General features: G+C 39.7%; 2 protein-coding genes across 2 annotated transcripts; both read right to left on the reverse strand.

The window, feature by feature from the left end:
• Positions 1–368: 368 nt before the first annotated feature.
• On the reverse strand, positions 369–14,622 carry ubxn7 (UBX domain protein 7). Its single transcript, XM_026148572.1, has 11 exons — positions 14,517–14,622; positions 10,594–10,747; positions 10,221–10,285; positions 10,022–10,087; positions 9,762–9,874; positions 7,421–7,567; positions 4,608–4,698; positions 4,009–4,139; positions 3,171–3,678; positions 1,511–1,590; positions 369–1,377 (listed from the first exon to the last, which is right to left on the reverse strand). Exons 1-11 carry the CDS (start codon positions 14,620–14,622, stop codon positions 1,216–1,218), a joined length of 1,623 nt encoding a protein of 540 aa, XP_026004357.1. The 3' UTR covers positions 369–1,215.
• Positions 14,623–18,679: 4,057 nt separating this feature from the next.
• On the reverse strand, positions 18,680–22,636 carry ppp1r7 (protein phosphatase 1, regulatory (inhibitor) subunit 7). Its single transcript, XM_026150525.1, has 10 exons — positions 22,509–22,636; positions 21,713–21,808; positions 21,480–21,535; positions 21,200–21,265; positions 20,881–21,011; positions 20,616–20,778; positions 20,344–20,460; positions 20,155–20,259; positions 19,958–20,044; positions 18,680–19,245 (listed from the first exon to the last, which is right to left on the reverse strand). The coding sequence occupies exons 1-10, from the start codon at positions 22,615–22,617 to the stop codon at positions 19,069–19,071; spliced, it is 1,107 nt and encodes a 368-aa protein (XP_026006310.1). The 5' UTR covers positions 22,618–22,636; the 3' UTR covers positions 18,680–19,068.
• Between the last annotated feature and the right edge of the window lie 2,062 nt (positions 22,637–24,698).

Below are 24,698 nucleotides of genomic sequence, written 5' to 3' on the forward strand. Positions count from 1 at the left end.
GTGGAATGGATCCCCATTGGGAGCTGTGGTTACCAACTGAAAAGTTTAATCATCTGTGTTATACTGTGATGATCAAGTGTTCCTGTCATTTTTTTGAGAAATGTGCATTACACATAAGATGTAAAATACTCTTACTGGTTTCACCAAGGCTCCAGGAATAAAACATGTCAAAACGTAGTATGGACACACTAAAAATGCTTAATCTTTAAAGTGAGGTGCACTACACATTTGTGTTCTCAGTAGTTCCAGCTGAATCTGAAGTTATTTACTCTGTTAGCTGTTCAAGCGTTTGGGGTTTTAACTTTAAATTAAAGCCACACAAACGATTCAAAATAATAATAATAAAGAAAAAGATGAAGCAGAACCTCTCTTTTTGTTTTCTGGTGGTTATATTTCAACATCAGCATATTTTCTTGGCAGCATATAAAAAAAGAAAGGAAACAATGACTACATCGAAATATCAGTCTCTCTAAGCCATCTCTGTACAGTGTAGGTGTGACTGATGAGATGTACCACCTTTTATTCATTCCCTTCTGTATCAAAAGACACATTTTCACGACTTTGTAATTTTTGGACATGGCCTCTTAGCGCCCCTGCCTTCCAAATAATTACAACTGTTTCAACAATGACCGAGTGAGAGACCAAATTTGGGTCAAAATAAACAAGAATGAGCCTCCCTTTACCTGTCCCAGGTAGAGAAAATAACAAGAAGAGCTAGAAAATAAACTCTGACTGATTTAATGTCCTTTCTGAGAGGTAAAAGTCTCTTTGTACAAGTCCCTTGTGGCCCATCATCAATTAGTGATCTATTATTTGTGTTTTTTTCTTCTTTTTTCATTTTTTAATTGAAGACGAGCTATATGATATATATTCTGTTCTGATATGCCTCAGTGTTGAAAGCTAAATGAGGCTTGCCTCAGAGCAGAGTATATAGTTTATTAAAAACATTAAAGACTGCTGGCATCCATTAAACCTTACTGGCCAATTGTAGAGCACTACAAAGGTATTAGGCTGTCAGTAGAGACGTCAGTATTCGGACTAGTGGAGTGGCGGTGAAAGTAGCCCATCCACCCTTATCTGTCTTGGCAAAAACCAGGGCCACCTCCAGAACAAAAGGTTATGGGATCAAGGCCAGTAACATCATCCCACATCATTGGTGAAAGGGTGAGGTCTACCAGAGATACAGACAAGCGAAAAGTGAGTGTGTCTGGAAGGCTAGTTCCTCTCCTGCACAAATACAGTCTCCTGTGGACACAGCCCTGCCTCCTGCAGCGTGATGTCATAGTCCAAGTGGGCGAGCTTCCTTCTGGGGAAGTTGGTGACGAGTTCGAAGCGTTCGTTAGGATAACCCTTAGACTGGACGTGTCTTACCAGGGCCTTAAAGAGAGAGTATAATTTGGAAGGTAGGGGAAAAAAAGATTTAAAAAAATGTTGCCATGTTTATTAGGCATTATAAACATGTACTACTGTTTATTTTACTTGAATATCAGCGATTTTGGGGTTCACTCACCAAAAGTTTTGCTTTAGAAGACAATGAAATTTGCTCTCTCTGTCCATCAGGGTAGCGGAGCATCAACCTGGCTTTGGGACCTATTAAAAACAAAACAGTTACTAAGATGATGCTGTCAGAACTGAAAAGCCACTATACTTAAAAATGCCAGAACACACTGGTCAAAAAGCATAAAAAACACACATCACATAGATAAACAATGGATTGATCTTTGAATTAACAGCTACGACTGTGTGCGCTTGCATTAAACTTGCATTCTATTTAATGGTCAGCAGAGGGCGACTCCTCCGACTCAGTCCTATAGCAGCCTTGTCACGCTCCGCTTTCACACTATTAAGCTGTCAGTAGAGACGTCAGTATACGGACTAGTGGAGTGGCGGTGAGGGTGGCAACGGGGGAAAATGCTCGGCTTGAGGTTTTATGACAGGACTTTACTAAACAATAGGTGACGTCACAGAAGCTACATTCATTGCTTTTTCTGTCTATGCTCCAGAACTACAACCACTAGAAGGTACCCGCACACAGATATTACACCAGACTGTAATTAGACAAGATGAGTGAAACCACTAACATACTTATCACTTGGGTCCCGCCAAGTAAAAACAACACACAACCACCACATTCTGCAAGGGATGTGACTGTAGAAACCGTCAGAAAATCTAGTGCTTAGCACCAGTCTTCACTGGTCATATATGGTACACATTTTGATAGAAATCTTCACACACACTCCAGCAATAAAACTAATGCTAAATCCAGCCAAAGGGACCAAATAGTACAGTAGGATTAAGGGTCTGTCTACATTCAACTGACTAGGACTGACTTCACGGCCATCATTGATCTAAAAGGAGTCAGTCCAGCAGCACCCACTTATGTGTTGGCATAAGTGGGCTCTTAAGACACCTTAAGGCTTTAATACCCTGAGCACGTTGAAAAAAGCTAATTTTTTGGATCCAAACTTGTGGTGTAACGCAGATGCACACTGAAAGCATTGCAGTTTGCAGAAAATTCGCCTGAAAAAAAAGTGACGTGAAAAAGATGACATTAACATCAAGCGATGATGATGATGATGGTCCTGATGTTTCTAAACACGAACATCATCAAATTCATCATGAGAAGACAGTAGTAGGGACAATTTCATGGTTTGATCAAGGAGCTGAAGCAGCACCACGACCGCTTCTGTAAATATCTCAGGATGTCAGCGGGACAGTTTGAGCTGTTTTTGAAAGAGTTGGAACCACAACTGAGGAGGAAGAGAAATAATTTCAGAGAGCTGATTGACCCGGAGCAGTGTCTAGCGCTGTGTCTGTGGCTAAACAGCATTATTTTACGATTTCCATATCATTGTATATTCAGTACTGATGCACTTTGAACTACAGTGCAGTAGTCTGTCTGGGCAGATCTGTTTATTTTTCCAAATGTGAATAAAAGTCACAAATTCATGCAGTGAAATAAGTTGACACTGAAGAATAGATGAGCCCTAAAATTAACTTTTAGTGCACAAAATATTCGGAAAGAGTTTGCACGTCCGCAAAGGCCTTTAGACTTTTGTTTTTTTAAAGCAAACTTGCTGCTCACCTTATTATGATTGCATCGAAAACAGACATATAGACACACACACACGCACACTCATGAAACCTAAAATACTTTTCATTTGTCGTACCATTGTCCTCAGGACAGTCCACATCACAGGTTGTGGTGGTGCTGATCTTTGAAGTTCCTGCGCTTTCAGGTAGTGGGGCGCAGTGATTCCCACCAGAGTCTGAATCAGGCTGGGGATGACGAGGCCCGGGAGCCGAGGGCTCCAGGTGGTTCTTTTTGCTCTCCTCTTTCTTGTGACTGTGGTTGTTTTCTTTGTACGGTGATTTTCTGTAGGAAGAAGTGGAGCTATCAGGATGAAGACGCTGCTGGGCTGCAGTGGCTGCAGAGGGGGTCGCAGTGTGTTTGCCGGTCGAACTTTTCTCTTCATGGGGTGCTGGCGTCTCGCTGTCTGAGCCGTCAACAGAGAAAGGCCCTTCGCTGTCAGAGAAAGGCTCTGCATCAGATTCATCGTCTGATCGAGGAGAATCGGGGGGTTCGGGGACATTTGAGGACTCGTAGTGGGTCTCTTGTAGAGAAGCTCGGATTGCTGCCTCCAACTGACTGTCTTCACTGGCATCGATTAAACTTTCCTAAAAGATAAAATAGTGTACAATTGTTTAAAAAAAGTAACAAAGATCTGAGTAAAGCAACACAAAGACTTTAAACAATATGGATGGCTGCGTGACACTGACAACATCAAATATCACAGCACTAAAATATGCTGATACTGATCATAGCATGACATTTATCCAAACCCTGAAGCTCTGATGCAAAATCCTAACAAACATCCCAGATGCCTCTGAAACTGATCAGAGGTGTGACTGAGGAAATTCCAACAGAGCCACAGCAGGAGCGAGGAGCTCTTATTAGAGCAAAAACATAGAGGGAATTAGAGGTGACACATGAGATGAGAGACCCACAGAGCGAGCTCGTTTGGCAGGAGGTGCGTGGCAGGATGGCCCGTCGAGCTGTCCGTGCTCTGCCAGGAAGCCAGTTGCCTGCTCCAGGAACGACGCCACATCCAGCTGGTTCCACTCCACCATTTTTTGACCTGATGTGAACATGGTTTGAACAGAACCGATCACCAAAAGCAGGAAATAATTAAGTATTTAATTATAAGAAAAGAGAGAGAGAGACGCACACATCAGTTTGGATCAACACTGCAGATTTACACAGTTTATTGTGACATAATAGCCAATTGTGTCGCTTTAGTATTGCTTTAATCCCATTTCCTGATATGAACACTGTTATTCAAGCTACTTGAAGACTACTGACATTTAAATTATTTTTCATAACACTATTAATGTCTTACAAAATGATGCATGCAGACATCATCTTCCTGTGCATTTATAATAAAAACTGCTTTTGTAAGCCTCTCAGAGTGAGAGCTGTACTTTAATCTTGCCAGTAAATCACATATTTGTTTGTTTTCTTGATCAGCTGGAAACAACTCAATGGTGTGAGTGTGTTCGTACATCAGCAAACCCTCATCATCAATCAGCCCTCCACAAACACTCACCTGTGCGTGGATCCAGGATCGAAATGTAGGGAAACTTGTTCAGCTTATAGAACTGGATGTATCTTTGTCCCTCTTCACTATCATGATATACCTGCAGAGGGAGAAAATGAACGATAGAATATAAACTGAACTTAAAGTGTGCCCACACTGCATAATGCAAAGACGGGTGGACTGCTTTGGAAAAGTACCTCCCTCCCCAACTCTCCATCATCCACCCATTTTCTTCCACTTATCCAATTCAGAGTTACAGTCAGGCTCGAGCCTATCCCAGGTGGTGTACACCCTGGACAGGTAGCCAGTCTGCCATGGGACTAACACAGAGAGACTGACACACTCACATTCACACCTGCAGCCAATTTAGATTTACCAGTTAACCTAACATCCATGTCTTCTATGGATTGTGTGAGGAATTCAATTAAATTCTTTTCTATTTATATATCGCCAATTCACAGCAACAGTCGTCTGAAGACACTTTATTTTGTAAAGTAAAGATCCTACAGTTATTACAGTATAGGACCCCTTATGAGCAAGTGCTTGGTGACAGTAGGAAGAAAAAAACTTCCTTTTAAAAGGAAGAACCCCTGCATTTATGTTTCATTTTAACATGAAAACTTTTCACCAAAAGGCTCAAGCTGGGACCATCTTGAGGCTAACAGCTGCACCACTGTGCTGCTCCTCTCCATAGCCCATTATTTTGAACTTTTACTCTCACTTTAAGCCCTTTAGAGCTAACAGGACCAGTTTTCTACTTTTTACTCAGGCACACCCCACTTCAGAAACAGAAAAGCATAGCCTCACTCACCAATACCAACCAACCTTTTACCTCTACGTGGAAAACTGCTTCTTTTTTTTTGTCTTTTGTTGTTTTTTACAGCTCTAAAAATACACTTTCCCATCTAGGGCTGCTCAATTAATCGAATTTTAATCACGATTACGATCTGGGCTTTCAACGATCATTAAAAATGACTGAGCCGATTATTAGCCCCTCCCTAATTTATCCGCGACACCTTAAAGGCCGGTCCGTGAAAATATTGTCGGGCATAAACCGTCCGTGGCGCAAAAAAGGTTGGAGACCGCTGATTAAGAGGACCCGAGGGAAACTCGGAAAGCTAAGCAGAAGTTATTTGGAGAGTGACTGCCGTTGGTTGAAAAGAGAGTTTAAAAAAAAAAAAACTTCAGTGGTGTTGCACACTATTTTATATTATTTTTTTAAAGTCATTGTTAACCCTTTAAAGCCGGTCAGAGCAGCACGCTCCGTTTTGCGTAACTATTTTTAAATCCCTGTAGAACCTGAACCGTGTAAGCTAGCGCAATAATTTGTTTTGCATATGAAACCGGAGGAGTTGTACTTACATCTGATGCCATCAGCTTGTCCTCGGTCACGGTTTCGTTCCACATATAGCTTTGCAAAAATTGCATAAAAAGCGCTTGCAGGAACAAAAACATAATATTCCAGAAACACGCTTTGCCGTTCCTATCAGCTGTTCGTAACACTTCCCACAGTGAAATGATGCACATGCTGTTTTCTTTGCAAATTTGCATCATAGGATTGTTTTTTGTTTTTCCTGCAGTACATAAAAATTGCTGTATCTCCAAAATAAAACTATGAAGACACTCAAAATAAATTTCCTGTGGTGGGAAACTATTTTTTGCAACTTTATTGTATTTAAAGTTTTGAGGGATAAACCTCTTAAATTTCTCCAAGTAGAAATATATGTAAACAAAACAAAAGCAATTTTCAATTTTTTTTGTAGTTTATTGCACTTTTTTGCAATTTATGTAATTACTATGGACTTAATGCATACATATTATTAAAATATGGGCTATAACAGTTGTATTGATGTATAGCAACTTGAAATGCTCCCACAAATGGCACTACAGCATGTAAAAAAAATAATATAAGCTCTGGTGGACTTGGTTCTATAGTAGGTCTTAAAGGGTTAAATAAATATCGTCAAATAATCGTGATCTCAATTTCAGTGAAAATAATCGTGATTATCATTTTTGCCATAATCGAGCAGCCCTATTCCCATCTTTGCTCAATGATGGCTAATTCACCTGATGGCAATTTTAAACACGAAACAGAATTTAAACACCTTTGATCATTGAGTACTGCATTTTCTAAAGACTATAATCCACATCTTACAATATGACATGCCAGCAGTTGTCTCGCCCCACCCACGAACGAGCCAGTCGTTTGCCATCTGCTATAAGCAGCATGTGACTGCAGTGACACCTACACACAGCAGACATGCATGATGGTCTCAACTGCTCGGAAGCAGGCACATCTGTTCGTTATTGTAGTGAACATGTAGGCTTGATGTACTTTTTGGCTTGGCTTGCTGTATTCATTGCAAGAATTAGGGTGGTATTTAAGTGCTCTGGTAGCATAAACCAGAGGTGTTGATTGTGGCACTGCTACACACTGAGCTGCAATTGAAGTTATACCATTGTTAAATTTTGTCCATACATGGGAAAAATATAACGTGCATCATAGAAGTATATCCTACAGGTTTAAAAAAGCATTTTATACCCTGTGTAGAACAAAAAACCCAAACTTTATAAATGCATGTCTTTGGTCTGTAGGAGCAAGTACCCAGAGGAAACCCGCACACACAAGGAGAACATACAAACTCCATGCAGAAAGGCCTGAGCTACCCAGTGGATTCAAAAGCAGGACCTTCTTGCTGTGAGATGATGGTGCTAACACCTAACTACCAAATTGTAGATGGATGGATGGACTAAATAAATTCCCTCACGAATAACGCCATGCATCACAGAAAACACCACACTGCGCTCTTAAAACCTCATACCTGCCAGAATATGAAGTGTTCTCTGATGATGGTCTTCACTGAATCATTACTCCACACATCTCTGTTCAGACACTGGCAGGCAAAGTCCTGAACATTTTGAATGTTGATCATTAGCCATTTGTTTTCCATCTGTCCGCAGTCTTTAGCCTATAAACGTAAAGAAAGACATATGGAATTAGAGGGAATTCACGATTTACAAAGACAAATATACTTTATGATGGAAATCATTAAGTCTGCAAGTTTTGATTTAAACGCAAAACATATCTTTTGCTTGGTGGAGAACAAATAATAAAATTAACTAAGAAAAAAGATTATTTACAATGAACTGAAACCTTAATTTCAACTGGAAATAGTTCAAAGACTACAAATCAAATGCTGAAAGCGAAAAATTCTGTTCTTCATTCTTGTGTGTGTCGTTATGTGTAATTCTGTGTGTACATGAAATTTTTATTGAATTTTTTTGTATGAATTCTGATGAAAAAAAATTAGGGGTGGGGTCGTGTTAACAATCCATTAAAAGACTTAGTGACTGTGACTCTGAATATTGTGGTAAATACTGTCAACATATAGAAAAGTTTATAAAGTTTTAAAATATGTCACATTTGACCTCTGACCTCTCCTTCAAGGTCAATAGAATGATCTGAAGGTCAAAGTGATAATAATTCTATATAGAGATATTTAAAACTATGGGGGTGTCCAAATTCATGGGGTGCACCCTCCTGAGGCCGCATTTGTAGGCCAATTGCGTCACAGCGACGTGACGAAGGCTGTCCAAATTCGTAGACTCCTCCGAATTTAGCCGACAAATGTGTCCTCCTTCTCTCCGAATTTGAAGGATGGGTTGGGTGTATCCATCGTCGCCCACAATATACCAGAATTCATAGCGCGGCCCAGCCAATTCCAGTTTTCAACAATGGCGGCCACTACTAAGTTTTTAATATTGTTCTTATTACTCTTTCTGGGTCACAAAACAAACTTTTAACATATTTTCAGGGGAGAATGTAGCTGTGTAAACTTCAAATATCTGCTCGCTTTATCAAGATATCACATATTTGCAAAAGTTGTCTGACGTGTTCGGAGACGTCTGTTATCCACCAGCTCGATAGCTAACTGGGAGCTAAGCCGCTAGGTCACTAGAGCCGCCGAGAACGGCAAACTCCCGGCACATCATTTTCAGAACACCACGGTCTTTCGCTACTCAGGTTAAAAATAATATAATATACTTAGATAACCTAAAAATGTTATTGTTTGGCTTTTTTCGGTGTTTTATTTGTTCATGAGTAAATCGGTTTGGCTGAAATTAAAGTTATTAGATTAGGTAAAATAAAACTTTATTAATTCCCCGGGTGGGTTCCTACTTGGTTTTCACACAGCTGAATAAACGTCAAACAGAAAACTGATTAAACAGACGTGTGAGATGGTCGAGAATTTACACCAGTGTCCTGTTATATTTTAGATAGCAAGGAGCAGACAGCTGAGTTAATTAGACTCCACCGAGACAGCGGTGTCGCAAATCTGAAGGCTAGACCGTCCAATTTCACAGCCGTTTACTTCCGGCCTACCCGACCTTCTGAGGACCCGGCCCACGTAGACTGCGAATGCCAGGTCCTCAGGAGGATGCAGCCCATGAATTTGGACACGACCTAGGTTTCTTACTGGTATATTTACAATGTAAAAAAAATAAAGGCAATGATCTTTTGGGATTCTCAACATCACATTACTTTGACCTCTGACCTCTTCTCCAAGGTCAAATAAAGTCGAACTTTTATCAAATCTAATTTTTCTTTGCAACTATGCTAAAAATTCTACTGTCTTTGTTTATATCGGCCTACATTTAGGAAATGATACTGGTACATATTCTAAATAATTATAAATATCTATTTTTGGCACCAACTCCCTAAGTCCCCTTAATGGTGGCATATTTTGGCCTAAAACCTGTATATATATATCATCCAGCATTTCCCAGTGTTTCTTTAGGTGGGGGTCATGCTGTTTTGAAGTAACTGCCCCTTCAAAGCAGTCAAACTAGTGAGAAAAACATAGTGTGTCCTTTCCAGAAGATGAGAAAATTTCTGATTTTAAGCATTTGATGTTTCTTCCACTACAAACAGTCAAATTGGTGTTATGCCAAATCATTGCAATCTGCTTTTACACAAATTTTAGTCCTCCCAACTTTTTTGGGAACAGGTTTTTGCATTAGCGGTGTGCGATCACAAGCAAGGAAGCATGACATTGCAGGTTTTCACCATCTACCTACTCAGTCATCATCTAAAATTTGGCTGAAAGTTCACACAGGCTGAATAAAGGTGTGGGGTACAGTGTCCTGTGAGTGACTCCTCACCGTCTCAAAGCTGCCTTTGTGCATGAGCTCAATGGGAGGACGGAAAAGGTCTGCCAGGGTGCTCAGTTTCTTATCCACTGTTCCACCGTTACGCAGCTCCTGTTCCTGGCGGACTAGGAACAGAAAAACATTCATTCACTCATTACTGGAAGTTAAGATGCCACAACAGAAATATGAGACAGACTTTTAATGGTGATTGTTAGGAAACAGCACTACCACATTTTATTTGCTTTAACTTGTACATTTTGGAAAATACTCACTTGTTTCCGTCTGAAAGTCTCGGAAACCATCAAATATTGATCGAGCAGGTCTTCTTCGCTTTGGCACTGAATATATGTAATAAAAAAATAAATAAGTAAACAAATAAAAAAAATCATCATCATCTTTACAGACAGCTGGCAGTCTACATGAAGATTTCTTTGCCTTAAGCAGGACTGACAAATAAAAGCAACAACATACCTCCAAAAAGGGGTTCTGGTTCCACCAATATGTCCTGCTTCTGAGGAATTGGAGCCCGCACTTCACTGAGGAAGGCATGAAGGCAACATATACAGAGTTATTTATGTAGACAAGCAATCAGCTGTAAAAGATCTGTAATCATATTACAAACAATCAACATTTAGTATGATAAGGAAGCAATGAAACGAATGCTATTTTTCGTCTCATGTCAGCTTGTGGTAAACACAGATTCTAAGCTTGGATAAACAATCAGCAGAAAATTTGAGAAGTTTCCATTTTTGAAATAAAACATGACCAAAACAGACAAACTAACTCTGTGGGTTTTGTTTTACTTTTGTCTGACCTAGGCTTGTGGAGAAAAGTCACAGCTTACTCTGTAGAGGGCGCTCTGCTGCTTGACGCTGCAGAACTGGAGCTGGTGCTGGGCTCCTCTGCAATCCCGCCTCCATCTAGGAACATGGTCACTGCCATCTCCAGGTTGTTGTTGCATGCTTCCAGCATATGTTTTCCTACGCTCTCTGTGGCCCCTGGAAGAGAGTTAGATATGTAGGCACTAACCATGAGCACAATGCGTTCACAAATGTTTACAGATTAACAAATAACATTGAGAATTTCATAGTGGCACATTGTATTTCAGAGCCAAATATCAGCTGACCGATATTTTCAACCAGCAGCTATAAGGTATTTGCTAATATATCCGTATTGGAAATCTCATAGATGCTGATAAATAAAAATGAATAAAGTCAAAATGAACAAAATGCACTTCCACCGTGTTATGAGTGTTGATGTTGCATAGTTTTCCCACTAGAGGGCACTCTGCTTTTTTTCTGATGGCAACTTAATTTTGAATCACCGCAAACAACAACCTGCTAATCTAAGCAGAGATGGGCAGAGTACAAGGAGCAATCTACCACTTCTCATGACAATAAAAGTTTATTTTTAAAATGCATCGTCATATTATCTTAGCCCCCATCTTAGTGGCTGGGGTCTTTCTGTGTGGAGTTTGCATGTTCTCCCCGTGTTTGCGTGGGTTCCCGCCGGGTACTCTGGCTTCCTCCAACCGTCCAAAGACATGCAGCTTGTGGGGATAGGTTAATTGGATAATCCCAATTGCCACTAGCTGTGAATGTGCGAGTGAGTGTGAGTGCGAATGGTTGTCTGTCCCTGTGTGTTAGGCCTGCGACAGACTGGTGACCTGTCCAGGGTGTACCCCGCCTCTCGCCCTATGACAGCTGGGATAGGCTCCAGCGCCCCCCGTGACCCTGAAAAGGATAAGCGGAAGCGAATGGGTGGATGGATATTATCTTAGTAGGGAATCATAAATAACCACACATCACAAATATTTTTTTGTTTTGACTGCCTAAACAAAACAAAATATTGGCTGAAAATCAAATATTGGTATCTGTGCTAAAAAAAAAAACAACAACTTTATTGGCCAGGTCCTAATTACATTAGTGTGATAAAACATTTTAAAAAAAAAATTTTTTTTCTATAAAAGACTGTCAAGCAAACCAACACTGTCACTAAAAACTGCATTAATGTTGCCATAAGTCTGCTTTTGGTCTGCGAATAATTGGGGTCAAGTTGTTAACTAAATGCAGTCTATTTTGGTTAATGCAGCAATTACCTGTGACAATTTGTTGAAAATCACATATCTGTTGCTGTGTATATACACAGAAATGAACATTTAACAGTTACACTCAGCAACCTTCCTGTTCATAATTCAACTTTAATTGAATTTATTAATATATCACAAAAACAGTTGCCTCAAAGTGCTTCATACTGTAAGATAGACCCTACAACAATGCATACAGAGAAAAACCCAACAATCATATGACCCCCTATGAGCAAGCACTTTGGCGACAGTGGGAAAGAAAAACTCCCTTTTAACAGGAAGAAACCTCCAGCAGAACCAGGCGGCCATCTGCTGCAACCAGTTGGGGTGAGAAATATTACCAGAATACAACCAGTGATCAGCCAGTTCAGTCCTCCTCGAGCTGTGCTGACGACTCATTCAGACCGATGGCAACATGTTAGCAATCGGTCTACGAGAATAAATTAGACGCAATTATTCATAAACTTCCAACAATCTCTCTGAAGCTGACTGCAGTCAGTCCAGGTGAGACTGTTACTGTTTGCAAAAAAGTTACCACCTATCAGGCAACCCGTGCAATCACCAATGCCATAAACATTTAGTTAGCACAAGTTGTGGTCACAGATTAGAAAAATATGAAATACAGCCATTATTTTTATATACAAGGAAGCCGCTGTCCTATTTTTACTCATTTGAGTTAGCCATTAGCTGTGAATTAGGTAGTTGCTTTGTCAAGCTAAGTGTCACCAGTGTTAGATAGTTTTTCAGTTCAGTTGATTTAGTTTAATTTTGCTTGGCTAATGTTATCTCGGGATGATGGTGCATTAGATCAGCCCCCTTGTTTGCAGTATTCCCAGGGTATTTAAACTTGTTTAATACAATATCAATATTTAGCGTCCCTGTATTCACACAACATCACTACACAAAATATCATCATACTTCGCTCTATCAATTTTTCCTTAATCCCTACTTGCTATATTACAATGCTCATGTTTTTCTGAGAGTGGTATATCACAGTCTAGGTATCCATCTTCTACTTGTGAGGTCACATAAGGCTAGAGCCTATCCCAAGTTTCATAGAAAGGCAGGGCACACTGGACATGTTCCCAGTCCATCACATTCACACCTAGCGCTAATTTAGTATCACCATTAAACAAGCATGTCTTTGAACTATTAGAGGAAGCTGGAGTACCAAGGATGGATTCCAAAGCGGTACTAACCAATGCACCAAGGTGTCACCAGCATCACATCAAACTCGTGACAGTGAACCTTTTGTCTGCTTTTTTTTTCTATTACACTGGATCAAGTCTTTTTTCTGCTTTATGCAAACCTCACCAATAATTTCACAACACTGTCAGCAGTATGAATAAAATCATATAACTGGGTGAAAGCAAAGCACAGAGGGTGGCAAACAGCAACACTGACCTCATTAAAAATTCTTAAATGTTCAAACTTCTGTCTTATGCTATAACTGTTCCACATAAGGCCCAAAGTAAAGTTATAACCAGCTCACTAAACATTATGAGTACATACACACGTGTTTTATTCACTCAAGGGATTAAATGCCATTTATTATCATGTGACAACATAGTCTAGTAGTACTTGGTAACCTTGGAATATCTTAGTATTTGATTACTTGTTTTTCCGTATATGTGGTCACAGAAGCAACCACATGTCACTTTGACAATGGACACATTTATTTTACCTTTTATATTTATTTTGATTTTAAATGGGAAAAAATGCTTTACTTGTTTTACTGAGTTTCCCCAACTTTTAGGACAAACAAAGCACATCTTAAACTAACGCTTTATCACTATAGTGAAATGAGTTAACGCCAAACAACCGCATGACAGTTCAGTTTCAGTTCAGAAAAGGTTTAGTGGGCGGAAATGCTCCGCATATACAACGCGATGTTTGGTAAATAAACGGAAATGTGCGAAAAAACCTGAACAATGCAAAAAGCCTTAATGACACACATGGCGGCAGTCCACAACGTCGTGACAGTGATTTGGACACTCCACATCTGAATGAACCTGATTTATAAGCGGAGTGCCGCGGGGCGACGATGAAATTCTGGTCTGCACTGCGCATGTCCGTATAAAGTAGCAGCCTCTTAACAGAGTCTCCCTCTTCTTTGCCGCTTAATAACTTAAAAAACACCGTCCACTGTGTCAAAGTGCTGATAAACTATAGATAATGTCTGCGATGACACTCGGAGTCCTCAGGTTGTGACCAATAAATAGTGTCTGGGGCCACAGTCAGAGGCATAGTGACAGCAACAACATGAAGTCTGGCTGGTGGTGATGAAGAAGGGAAATGTTGAACAGCCGACCTCCATTCCACATTATCGAGCAACACGCCACGCAAAAAAAGAGCATACAAACCGCTCTAGGTTAGCGAGATTGTGTCTTTAACGAGCACTAATAAGAAAAACATACATTTTTAAGTGATGATTAAAAATAAGTTTCAAAGCTGGCGGCTTTAAGGTTCATTTTCCGAGTCTTTCACTTGAGTTTAGCTGATAACTGCCTGTGCTTTTTCCCCTCTGCAAACCACTGGCAGCGCAGGAGCAAGAGCAACACTTAACGCCCGTTTTCTCATCTGCGCACGGATTTCAAGATTTACCCGGCGAGGGAAGTGTTCCTATATGAGCACAAAAATCCACTGAGTGAAATAAACGCTAATTAAAATGTTATTTTTACCTGTTATTGCTGTGAATTGTTGTATTAACCCGTTCACCCCCGGAGCTGAGGTATCTCCGAGCGCCGCCATCTTACCGCCACAAACAACAACATAGATGAGGCGCATGCGCAAAGTCGTAATTTTTCCCCTGCCCGGCGCGACGCGGACCCCATGCGTAACAATAGTGCTGCATTCTGGGTCATGTAGTTTTAATGATCTAAAGTCAATTACCGTTGATGGCTTATTATGTAAAAAATACGTGTTGGAATTTTATACAGTTTTTTTTACATTATATTATATTATATTATATTATATTATATTATATTATATTATATTATATTATATGCCCTTTTACATTAGTAATAAAAGTTAATAAAATTTATCTTTATTTTCCTGCTGTTTTGCTAAAAATATAAACTTTTCTTTAATTCATATTCAGAAACTGAGTTACATTTTCTGTGCTGTAGACACAGAGTTATTCATATGATAATGTTGTGTGTAGACGGCTATATTTCATAATTCATAATTTACCTGGTCATAATTCAGTAAACATATCTACACTCATCTACACTCACCAGTCACTTCATTATGTACACCTGTTCAACTGCTTGTCAATGCAAATACCAAAATCAGCCAATAGCAGTACCATAGCAGCAACTCAGCATATTTAGACATGTAGACAAAGTCAAGATTACCTGCTGAAGATTAAACCAGCCATCAGAATGGGGAAGAAATGGGATAGTTGTTGGTGCTAGACAGGCCGGTCTGAATATTTAAGAAGGTGCTGATCTGCTAGGATTTTCCTACATAACCATCTCTAGGGTTAATAAACAATACGTCAAACCTTAAAGCAGATGAGCCACAGCAGCAGAAGACCACACCGGGTGCCACTACTGTCAGATAAGAGTTTGTACGGGCAAATTGAACAATAGAAGACTAGAGCTTAGATCACCTGATATTGGTTTCTTGAATATGACAATAAATTCACTCTGTTCAAACTGCGTACACAGTCACCAAATCTCAATCCAATAGAGCACCTTTGAAATGTGGTGGAAGTAGAGATTTACATCATGGATGTGCAGGTGACAAATCCGCAGCAACTGTGTGATGCTGTCATGTCAATATGGACCAAAATTTCTAAAGGATGTTTTGAGCATCATGTTGAATCTGAATCACAAATAACTAAGGCAGATCTGAAAGAAAACAGGGAACTAACAAGGTGTATCTTAAGGTGTAACTAATGAAATGGCAGGTGAGTGTATCTAGATTTTCAAGGAATTAAGTTTGTTTAAAGTCAAAGTCCATTAACTTTAACTTAAAAGAAATTCATTATGCTTTTCCTTATTGTCAGATACATACATAATGCATGCAAAAAGACAAATACTGCTAATAACCATGGCCAACGTTTCGTATGCAAAAGCAGTCCCTATGAGGCCAGACTTTGTGCTCCCCATCACACCCTTTATATATTTTCCTGTTCTTGAGTCTCTATGATGACTCACGATTGATGTCCCCTAAAATGTGAGCATAGCAAGCCCCACCCACCTGTGATTTAAACCGTCTGTTTGCTGGGGGCAGCCAATAGGACGAGTTCTAATACACAGGAGACCCAAAGTTTGGCTTAAATGGCCATGCAGCTAAAACAGCTTGTTTCAGACAGATGATGAGCTGCGGGGTTTCATAGTGTGTTGTTATTGTTTTGGCTGTTAATGTAGCAAATCTAATTTATTAAGCAGCTGTCATAATAAAGGATCCTTTAATACCCAGGTACATAATCATTTGACGGTGAATCAAGTTTCACACTGTGCTTTATGAGACTCTTTATCTTTGAAATTAAAACTAAACAAACCCGCTTCTTAAGTAGTGTCATTTTATTGTTATTTGTTTCATACATTCAGTTTGAAAACGGCATCAACCAAGCCCAAAACCTGAAGACTCAGTCCTAACAACAAGGAGCAAACAGCAATCTGAACAGCTGCTCCCTCAGTGACCAGTCAGAGTCATGTCATCTTAAGTATCTCGCACAAATCTGTTGTGCTGCCGGGTGAAAACAAAACAAGAGGAAAAAGAATGTCACTTTACAAAGGGAAGGTGATGGTGGAACTGACTTTCTACATCATGGCATGTCCAAACTCTATTTACAAATACACAACGTGATACTTTCAACCCCACTGGCCAGTTTCAGTCAAGCTGAATATAAAAATAACATTACATTCATTTCAATTAAGCAAGAACGTCAGTGCTGATAGTCTGATAATTGTTCTACTGTTAATTTATGCTCACGATCACAAGCAACTGGATTTAAAAAGGCTGTGATCATAAGCATAATAAACAGCTGTTCTACGATAGAAACCAACATTTCAGCGTGGGTTTTAGGCTACAGTGGGAGATTTAAATGCCAACTCAGGGTACTTTTAACGATTCAAAGGTTTCCAATGAATCCAAATAAAATCAGGTTATAATTATGAGTGCAAAGGGAGCACTTCGTTTAGCACTTCTCATTTAATGCACATAAATTTGATGCTTCTCTACTGTAATCATGTGTGAACTTAAAAGCCCTGAGGTGGGGAGTTCATATTTCATATAAAAGATGCATCGCATTTTAATTGTACCAGGGATAAAACCAAGTGCACTCAAGCATATACAGGAGTACTATATACAGGAGACCCAAAGAGTAATCTATTAACTTTGGTTCCAGGCAGTCATTGTATTTTTTGATCTGAGAAAATCCTGTATTAAATGTTGTCAATAAATACACAGAAATTCTTTTTTTTTTGGAAGCCATCCTAAATGCCAAATGAATCAATGCAGTGTCTTCACACATCTGCTGAATGTAGTTTAGTAGTTTATAAAGACTGTCTGTACCAGCAGCATTAATAGTCTATCTTACATTAGTTATCATGAGATCAAACCAGCCAGTAGAATGTAAATGAAGGAAAAATCTACATTTAGATTTTATCGGTTCAAATAAACTTTATGAGCATTTTTTTTAGCCAAAGAAATCACCAAGCTTTAATCTATGAAGTATTACAGCCACATTATGAAAAAAATATTATCAATCATTTTGAGAAAAACAGTCAAAATGTGGAGGTTACAGTTGTTTCCAGACAAACTATCATGGTTTTTATACCCCCTGCGTTAGTAAAATCGAGTAACAAGGAAGGAAATGATTTCTTTTAAGGACGTTGAAAAGTTTATACAGAAACACACAAACTCAGAAGAGCTGATTTGTACAACACGAAATGACCGGCAGTGGACAGATGTGAGGTTACCAGTGGTTACACTCTCGTCCAATAAAGAGGATGTATGTTTGATCACAATTTGTTTCACTAACTCATGTAAACAAGGCATTTTTTAGAGGGTAGTGCAACCGTGGCAGTTGGTCTCAAAACAACAACGGTAATCTCCACATTTCGCCTTTAATCTCGAAATGTCATCTTTATTCTCAAAATGAGCAACAACGTTTTTGTTTTTTCTCAATGTGGCCCTAATACGCTGTGATAGTAATCAGTGATGCATTCAAGGCTAAAAAAATAAAAATAAACTAAAAAAGTGACGGCACCACCGATTACAAAACCATCATTGTGGACACATTAATTGTTCTTACATTCTCATGAGTTTTATTTTACTGCAGAGGTCACTCTTGTTAATCAGCAAATGGATCTATAAGCTGTAAAATCTCTGAACAAGGAACAGACAAGGCTGCTGGACATCAAAAAAATAAAATAAAAATCCCCCTTCTGTCAGTAATAGAACCAGTTTATTAAAATGGTAAATCAAGCCGTAAAGGATCCGCTTTCCTTAAAAAGGACTGATGAAACTGCACCTTTACTGCGCTGCTCTGAGTCAGCATGATGTCATTATGGCACAGTGAGCTTCGTTTTAGAGGCTTCTCAAACTGTCACAGTTGGTACTAAGTGTGGAACAGTTTTGAGGCCGAATGCAATGGTGAGCTATATCCCAAGGTTCAACATAAGCAGCTTCTATTATGTTATAGACGTTCCCTTTAATGCTGAATTGTTCTTTTACTTAATGTCTCAACAACACCCCCCCCCCCCCCAAAAAAAAACCCCCCAGCCTTTCTCCGCCCAAATGAAAGAAGTAAACTCACAAAATCCCTTAAATATACAACAATGCCTCCAATGTTAAGAATTCCTCTGCTATAATAACAGTGAAACTTCAATAGTGTGATAAATAAGACTGATTTCATAATTTCCTCCACTTCATGAATGAAAACGGCACATCCCAAATGCAAAACAACACAAGGGGGGAAAAGGGTGCAGAGGAAAAAAAATGTGGAAATGAGTGTATGGTAGTTTTTCATTTTCACAGGTCCACCTTAATAAATAAAAGCTTCCACACAAAAGTACAGATTCAAGGTTTGAATGAGTGCATACATGCATACATGTATGTTGAGTGAGCAGTGGGTGTGCTATATGTTGGAATGTGTGACGCAGCTATATAATCGAGTGAGGCCAATGTGATTCCAAAGGTTGTTGTTTGTGTAGGCAGGACAGGCAGGGAGGTGAGGGAGAACACTGTGAAGCTGGCAGGTAAATCGTACGCTGCAGCTTAGAAGCGGATAAAGGTGGCGTCGATCTGGCGTACGCTGGGCAGCGCCAGCATGATCTTTCGCCGGTACTGTGGATCCTTCTGTAGAGGGTTTCTTTCAAGGTAGACTGTCTCCAGAGAAGTGGCGTTCTTCAACTCATCAAGGTCAGACCAGTTATCTATCTGATTATCGTTCATCTGAGGAGATATTACAAAACAACAAGAGCAGTGAGGGTGCACCATCAGTTTAACTCATAACAATATAAGAACTACACTTTGAAACTTTTTGTACTGACCCACTGTTTAAAGAGCAACACACTGAACGTAGCAACAAAAATTGACTTTTAAGAAAGTTTCATTTTAAATGTGCTGCTCAACAAAAAAAATTATGCGATACAAATACACGAGTACTTCAACTAATTATGTCTTACTTTGAATTTTCTGTCATTTATTTTGTCATTTTTGCTCTCTGTCCAACCAGCCCTCTGGATGTCCGCCTTCATTACATCCACCCACCCTGCCTCCACGCTCTTCTTCACCTCTCTGCGCACTGTTGTTTTGAATAACTGACCCAGGGGAATTAAACCCATCCACCTTCACTGCCTCTACTCCTTGCATCTTCACTTTTCTACCCATCTCCCAGGTGTCTCATTCCTCTTTTCTCCAGCGCATACCTCCACCTCAGCAGGATCGCTTCTATCGGTTCTCTACCCACAATGTCAACATTTTTATTAACAAGCAAAGGTGTAATTAATTATTTGATGATGGTTGTCTTTTAATGCATGCCGACGTTAAATTTTGTTAATGTTCTAAGAAACTTTTCTTCTTCTGTCAAACTGTCAGCAGTGAAAAATGGGCTGTCTGTACTGAGGCTGTACATTAAATAACATGTCAAACAAACTATTTGTACCCAGAACTCCTGCAGCTCCGTCAGGTGGCTGATGTTTTCTATTTTCTTTACTCGATTGGCTGCGATGTCGAGGGTGGTGAGTTTTTTCTGTTCGGAAAAACAAACATTGCTGTTACATGTTTGCACAATTCAACAGTATGGAACCCCATTTTCTTTTATGTGTCTTGGAAATGTGTGCCTTAAAGCTTATAACTCACGTTGTTTTCTAACCCCTCAATGATCTCAACGCCGTTGTGGCTCAGATAGAGCTCCTTCAGGTTGATGAGGTTCTGAAGCCCCTCAATTTTCGTAATCCGGTTGCTCTGCAAGTAAATGCAAACCCAATGATTATTGGTTGCCTGGAGCGTGTGCAACTGTAATCAAGTGATGAATATGCGTGATGATACCTGGATGCTTAAAACAGTCAGGTTGTGTAAAGCGTCCAGATTCTGAAGCCTTGTTATTTTATTAGTGCCAAGAAACAAACTTTGCAAAGATGTAAGTGAATCCAGGTTTTCAATGACCTGTGAACACAACAACATTGAGGCAACACTTTAAAATCACATCACAACTTACATTTTCCAACAAATCTTCATTTATATTTTGCAAACAAAACCCATTATTTACATAAGGAGTTCAAAACAATTTCTCAGTGCAGCACAGTCCCTTCGTATCTCACCCTAATGCGATTGGAGCCGAGCTCCAGCATCTCCAGACCTGTGAGGTGCTCCAGATTCGCAATGCTGCTAATTTTGTTGTGAAGCAGAAAAAGTTTCTTCAGCCGAGTCAACTGCTCCAAACCCTCCACCTTCCTCAAAACGTTAAATGACATGTCAAGCTGCCTGTGGGTTGGCAAAACAACAGTCCCTCTCAGAATAAATATACCTTGATATCTTAGACTTTTGTTTAGGCTTACGTAAGAATCACAGTTTTGTCACACTTACTCCAACTCTGTGAGGTTGTGCAGGTTCTCCAGTTTGCGGATCTGATTGTCATAGAAATCTAGTTCTCGCAGGGCACTCAAACTGTCGAGGTTTTCTATCTTTTTTATGAGGTTCTGCCGTAAGGAGAGTGTCTGCGTGAAGAGAGGAGAGGCAAAAATAACAGAGGATACCATCAAGAGCAGAATTAAAGTGCATGTGACAGGTCCTTACTTTAGAGATTAATATTTTTTTTAAAAATGCAGATGAAACCAAAATGCTAATAAAACGCCTCAGACGCCAATGACACTGCTGCCAACAGAATCACCTAAATAATTCTTACTTTAGCCTTCTGTAGCACCTCCAGTCCTTCAATCTTTCCAATACGACAGTGAACAAGATCGACATCCTAGAAAGAAATATAGACACCATAAGAGATCACGCAGTCTATGGTTACTAGCCATTATGGTACAGCACCTGTATACAGATTTACACACAGAAGTTTGTAAATCCCAAAAATCACTGTTAATATGAACTCTAACACTATAATCTTCACTTTCTTAAACTCCAAACAAAACAAGTCATCAGAGATGAAAGGCAAGTTCTTCAAAACTTAAACTGACCTCTTCCTCAGGGTCCAAAGTTATGGTGTCCATGTCAACAGGAGACTCTTCTTTACCTTTAATACGAGCAAGAATGAATGAAATTAAATTAAAGCATCCACTGCAATCACAAACATATTGTCACATAAAGATTTTATCTAAGAAAGTTTTTGTGAGAAAATAACACAAGCAGCATGCCTAATTTGTAAACTAAAACACATTTATTGGCTGGGTAGGAGGTGATGATGACCTACTTGTAGCAGTGGGCTGATTAGGGTCCACATCGCCATTGATGCTCTTCCTCCTGGTTTCATCATCACCAGACTCCTCAGACTCTCCCCTCCGGTCCACTACAGTACGCAAACAGAAGAGAGCCTCAAAACCTCAACAAAGATTCACAGCTTCCGACTGGTTACACACACACACATTTGGATGATGCCAAGCCCAGGTTTATCTGGAGCAGCCACCCTCTGTCTCCACTATCACAAGATCGTGATAGTGCACATTTCTGTGCTCTGCAACGCGCCCAAATTGTGGAAAAATGCGTGGAAAAATGTGAAAGCACTACAACGGATTTTATCTATTAGTATTATATGTTGCGGGATGTGTCCCAGCTTTATTTTCATTTTTTTTAAATCAGTTTGAACGCGCGTTACCTACTGAACACACACATTGCTAAGCACGTTAGCCAGCTAGGTTGCTGACTGTATCACAGCTAGCAGCTTTTACGAGCTGAATCTGAAACATGTTACATGGACGGGGAAACAAATAAACGTCTATGACTATGGGGTACTCAACATACCCTGAAACGCCGCAGTAGATGGCCTTTATAAAGATAGCATGAACTGACGTTAAATTAATATCGTCAGCTAGCGTCTTGTTATTAGCCTGTTAGCTAGCAAAGCAAGGATGAAGGTTTGGTTAGTCACAAGAGAAAAACATCAAGGAGCGTGCTCCGATGAAAAAAGACTCTTTTATCCAAATTTCCGCCAGGCTACCAAGCTATATCGATCACAACACGGCTGCACCATTGAAAATTTGGCTACTCACCTTCCATTTCTTGAAGCTCTCCAACAGACAGGGAAGCCATGTTTCCTGTAAACACTCCTGACAACCGCGCAGCCAATCCAGTGGAGGCATACACTGACATCAGCCACATGGGGGCGCTGAAGGCCGCTGGAAACGAGCATCAACAAATTATACGGTAAGGTTTATATAACTCAGGACATAAATGTAACACTACTAGTTGACAAGAGAGTACCGTTGTTGAACTTGCATTATTCAGTTTAAAATTTCAAATGCAAGCTGTTTTTATTTCCTCTCTTATTCTGTAACTTATTGGATTTCACACGGTACACCTGAATATAAAACTGTTAGACTGCACAGTGCAGTTTTTTTTCTTTTTTTAAAAATCTGTTCAGCAGATGTTATACATGCAGTTAGAGCTGGACTGGGACAAAACAATTGGGCCTGGCATCAGGTTGGTACAGTTGTTGTAGGGGTAGTTCTTAGTTGCCCTGCAGCATGGGACAATTAAAAGCTACACATTTAAAAGCTATTAGCAATGACTCATGATCAGAGCAGCCATTCATTTCATCTGAATCCTTGAATCCTACCTTCCTAATTATGTCCCTTCATCTATTTTCTTACCACGTTAATCTCATCTTCCTCTGTGGCTTCCTCCTTCTCCAAAGCTGGTGGTTGCAGCAGCACAGCTGTGACTGTGAGGTCTGGTAGTTGTTACTACTGTTCTGCAGCAGCACGACACCTAACATGTTGGTTAATTTGAGCACTGTAACCCCTTTCAGACTGATAGATGTTATTAGCTTTGTTTGTCAGCTGTTTCTTTAGATTGCAACCAATAACTGTATTAAAGATGTTTTCCTTGAGTTTGACACAGTGTGTTGCTTTTTGAAATCTTATCCTACTTCACTTTGTCTGACAGGGTCTGTCTAAGTATATTCTCAATTCAGCAGGTCTGGCATCAATCAGGCCTCGGTATGTAGTGAAATTGAGCTCACTTTTAAAAAAAAATGTGTTAATTCAGTTACAGTTAATTCATGATTTAATAAGGGTGCAGTTAGTTTCTCACACAGGGCTGGGTAGGCTTGGATAGCATTTTTCCCTTAATAAATGAGATCATTTAAAAACTTAATTTTGTATTTACTCTGGTTATATCTATCTAATATTGAAATTTGTTTTATGATCTTAACTTTTTAAGTGTGACAAATATGCGGAAAAAAAGAGGGGGGAAAAAGAAACAAAGAACGTGAAGAAACATGTCTTTTTAGGGCACTGTATGTCTTTGTAGGTTCTTAGTCATCAGCTCCTGGTAGCCAAGTGCTTGAAATGAAGGCACCTGGATTTCTTTTTGATTTATGAAGATGTTTCATTTCTAGTAGGAGAGTCCCAGATGGGATAGTCCTGTTGGAGGTGGTTCTGAGTCACTCACACATCCTGTCATCATGTAATTAGTTAAAAGTCATATGAGCCACGATTCTGAATTACGGCAAGGGTCATTAAAGTGCCAAGACTCCTTTGTGAGATATTACCCCACCTTGCCATCATGTGCGCCAGTGAGGTCAAAGTGTATGACTATCAGGATCCCCTCCACTGCAAGGTTGCATACTGCAAAATAAGTCCAGATGCATATCCCATGATGCATTGAGCATTTCTGCTTTACTCACCTCTTTTATCTGTCTACCCTGTGGACCCCCAACCAGTCACAGCAGATGGCTGCCCCCCTGGTTCAGCTGGTAGTTTCTTCCTGTTAGAAAGGAGTGTTTCCTTCCCACTGTCACCAGCTGCTAGCTCATAAGGGTAATCTGATTGATCATCATCAGATTTTATTGTTGGGGTTTTTTTTGCTGTGTTATTGTAGAGTCTTTACCTTACAATATAAGGCACGTTGAGGCAACTGTTGTTGTGATTTGGTGCTGTATAAATAAAACTGAATAGAACTGAATTGAATATCTTGTGATTGGAAGGTCTGTTATTTTATTTGCGTTTTAAGCAATTATTTGGCGCAGACTGTAAAAATGTTGATGTTTATGTAGCACATTAATGACTCAAAAGAGGGAGAGATGACAATTTAAAGTGAGCAGCACCACTTTACATATACAAGGTGAAAAGGGTGCTTAAAGTAATTCTGTCTGATGTAACATAAAACAGCCCTGCCTCTGTGCTCATTTCCTGCAGTACCACAGCAGGTTGTTTATACGACCACTTCCCATGCGTGCT

The sequence above is a fragment of the Astatotilapia calliptera genome, chromosome 18 (assembly GCF_900246225.1).
Source record: "Astatotilapia calliptera chromosome 18, fAstCal1.2, whole genome shotgun sequence".
In the NCBI taxonomy this organism is placed as follows: domain Eukaryota; kingdom Metazoa; phylum Chordata; class Actinopteri; order Cichliformes; family Cichlidae; genus Astatotilapia; species Astatotilapia calliptera.